This window comes from Equus quagga, chromosome 13 (genome assembly GCF_021613505.1).
Source record: "Equus quagga isolate Etosha38 chromosome 13, UCLA_HA_Equagga_1.0, whole genome shotgun sequence".
Taxonomy (NCBI): Eukaryota; Metazoa; Chordata; class Mammalia; order Perissodactyla; family Equidae; genus Equus; species Equus quagga.
The window spans coordinates 88,542,847-88,546,252 of NC_060279.1; the positions used below are offsets into that span (position 1 = coordinate 88,542,847).

At 56.6% G+C, this 3,406-nt stretch overlaps 1 protein-coding gene across 1 annotated transcript in view; it reads right to left on the bottom strand.

Annotated features, from left to right (window-relative positions):
* Nucleotides 1–3,406, bottom strand: part of MYBPC2 (myosin binding protein C2) — a 24,033-nt gene that overhangs the window by 7,309 nt on the left and 13,318 nt on the right. The window contains 5 exon segments of the mRNA XM_046681903.1: nucleotides 430–564; nucleotides 955–1,143; nucleotides 1,578–1,682; nucleotides 1,763–1,922; nucleotides 3,060–3,199. Coding sequence (XP_046537859.1) covers nucleotides 430–564; nucleotides 955–1,143; nucleotides 1,578–1,682; nucleotides 1,763–1,922; nucleotides 3,060–3,199 — 729 coding nt within the window.

Below are 3,406 nucleotides of genomic sequence, written 5' to 3' on the forward strand. Positions count from 1 at the left end.
ATGGATGGATGGATGGATGGATGGATAGATGAATGGATGGATGGAAGAATGGATGGATGGATGGATGGATGGATGGATGAGAGGAAGAAGGGATACAGGTAGCAGATAAATACAAGGATGGAAAGATAGATGGATGGATGAAAAGGTGTTGCTGTATGGAGGATGAGAGTAGGGGAAGGTGGAAGGCAGGAAGGGAGAGAAGGAGGGAGGGAGGGAGAGAAGGGGAGAGGGAGGGAGAGAGGACACGCTGGTCACTGGGGGCCTAGCTTGACCCATCCCATCCCAGGGGTTCATGCAAGTGCAGACAGAACAAGGGCAGCCCACCGCACCAGAGACCTCTCTGCGCTGCCCTGATGCAGTCCCCTGATGGGACCCTCCCGGGGCTCTGTGTGAGCCTCCGCCCCCACCGGGCCCGACAGGGTCACTCACAGCCCTCCACGCAGTACTCCACCAGGTAGCCATCGATGCCACCCGCCCCAATCTTATCCGGGGGCCTCCACTTGAGGGTGGTGGTGGTGTCTGTCACATCCTCCACCATCAGGTGCTGGGGTTCACTCGTGGGCGCTGTAAGGACCCAGGGAAAGGTGAGGTGGGGGTAAGTGAGGGGTCAGTGGTCACAGGGAGAGGCTGGGGTCACAGGTCAGGAAAGGGATCACAGGTCAACGCGCAAGGACATGTCATCATGGGTCATTAAGACAAGATGTCAAGCGAAGTGAGGTCTCCAGGGGTGGGGACAGGAGTTAGTCTGGTAGGTCAGAGGTCAATGAAGTATTCAGGCAACAGCACGGAGTCTAGGATCACTGAGCTCAGCAGTGATGCACTAGGTCAGGAAGAGGTCAGGAGGATGGGTAGGGCTGGGGGTCAAAGGCCAGGGTGTAGGGTCAGAGATCAGTGACAGGCAGGATGCGGGTGGGAGGTGAGTGGGGGCTTGGCGAGGGTGCAGAGGGGCCTCACCAATGGGCATGAAGGGCTTGGTGTTGACGCTGGGCTGGGAAATGCCGATGGCGTTGACAGCGAAGACGCGCATCTCGTAGAGGACACCCTCGATCATGTTGGTGGACTCGTAAGTCAACTCCGTGAAGACCTCGAAGTTCAGCTTCATCCAGCGCTGAGAGCCCTTCTTCTTCCGCTCCAGAAGGTACCCTGGCCGCCCCCGGGCACAGAGGAGCGGGCGCTCAGGGCGAGGTCGCGGAGGAGGGCGGCCGGTCAGTCGGGGCAGGGGGGGTCATATCAAAAAGTCACATGGCCCAAAGAGGCCATGGATCTTGGGTTGATCTCAAAGGCACAGAGCAGTCAGAGGTCACCCGTCATGGGGTCAGGGATCAAGAAGGGTCACAGGTCATGGGTTGGGGTCAGGGGTCACAGAAAATCCCAGGCTATTTGGCCAAAGTGAAGATTCCCGGCTCATCAGGGAGTAAAGAAGGATGGAGAAGACCAAAGGGATCGCGAGATCTCAAAGACAGAAACCAGGTTTCAGGGGGAGTCATCAAGGATGCTAAGGACTCTCAGAGGTCAAGGAGAAGTCAGAGGGCAGGAGAGGTCAGAGGTTATGGGGACTCCGGCACACAGGCACTCACCGGTAAGCGGCTGCCCCCCGTCGTACTTGGGTGGCTCCCAGACAAGAACGGCCCAGTCCTCTCCAACCGAGGTGACACGCACAGCCTCTGGGGGGTCTGGGACATCTGGGGGGGAGGCAGGAGAGTCAGGGGGCCCCTCACGGCCTCCAGGAACCACCCCCAGCTCAGCCCCCCGCTCTGCTCACCCACAACCCGCAAGAAGATGGAGGCCACGTCCTCGCCGGCCGGGTTGGTGACCTTGATGGTGTAGCGGCCCTCGTCCCCTCGCTCGGCACTCTCGATCAGGAAGCTGCTGCTGCCCTCCCGCTGCTCGATGCGGACCCTGCCCTCGGTGGCCGAGAACACCTGGACACAGCAACCAAATGGCCTTGCACAACCTCTCCCCAAACCCAGACCTGCCTCTGCCTCTCCCCTGCTCAAAGATCTCCATGTCCCTCCGTCACCCCACAACCCCACAACGCACAAGGCCCTGGACCCATGCAACGCCCTGACCACTCTTCTCTGCTATACTCTGACTCATTCTTTAGGACCTGCGCAGAAGTTGCCTCCTCCAGGAAGCCCTCTTGGATGCCCCCAGCTGAAAGTGATGCCCCATCCCCTGAATTCTCATAGTGTCCAGTACCTCCCTTTATCTCAGCCCCCATCACCCTGGACTGTGACTCTTTGGGCACGTGTCTGCCTCTCTCCAAAAGGGGAGGCTCCTGAAGGCGGGGGCTGTGTCTGATTCACGGCTGTATCCTCAGTGCCGGCACACAGAGCCTGGCAGAGAGGAAAGCTCGGGGGGTGTTTGCTGAAGGAGGAATGAAGGAAGATGGAGTCAAGTCTATCCGTGTCACAGAAGAGGAAATGGAAGCCCAGAGGAGAGAAGAAAAATTGAACTATTCCAGGGCCTGGAATATACGAGGTGAAAATATTTGTTGGATGGATGGATGGATAGGTGGGTGGATGGATGAGTGGATAGGTGGGTGGATGGATGGATAGATGGATGGATAGGTTGGTGGCTGGCTGGCTGGATAGATGGATGGATGGGTAGGTGGGTGGATGGATGGATGGATAGATGGATGGGTAGGTGGGTGGATGGATGAATGCATGCATGGATAACAGGATTGATTGATGGATGAATGCACAAATTGATTAATTACTGGATGAATGGATGGCTCGACGAATTAAGTAATCTCTAAATTAACTGATGAATAGAAAGATGAATGAGTTGATGGATAGTTGGATTGGTTGGTTGGTTGATTAATGGATTAATGGATGGATGGATAGATGAATGGATGGAGCACCCACCATGTCCTAGGCCAGAACCAAGTGAGGGACAAATACAATCTCCAATCTTCAAAACAACCCCCTGAAGAAGGAATCATAATCCTCATTGTACAGACAATGAAACTCAAGCTCAGAGAGGGAAAGCAACTTGCCTAAAATCACCCAGAAGAGCTGAGAGGGAAAAGTCAGGACATAGGGCATGTCCCACCATACCTGATCCTCCTTCAGCCAGGTGGCGACGGGAGGGGGCTCCCCTGTGATGGACACGTCCAGCCTCAGCTTGTTTCCAGCCACAACCACAATCGCATTTTCTGAGGTCTTCCCTGAGCAGTCCAGGTGGATCTTTGGTGGCTCTGGTGGAAGAACAGAGATTCTGGGCAACTTGAGAGAGGGCAGCTGGGCCCTCCCAATCCCCTCCAGAGGCTCTGCCAGGAAGCAGGGTTCAGCAGCCACAGAGAACCAGGAGCCCAAGCCTCAGACTCCCTCAGATCCAAGGGTCCAGGCCCCAGCCCCTCCTCCCTCAGACCCGGGAGTCCAGCCCCAGCCCCTCCTCCCTCAGA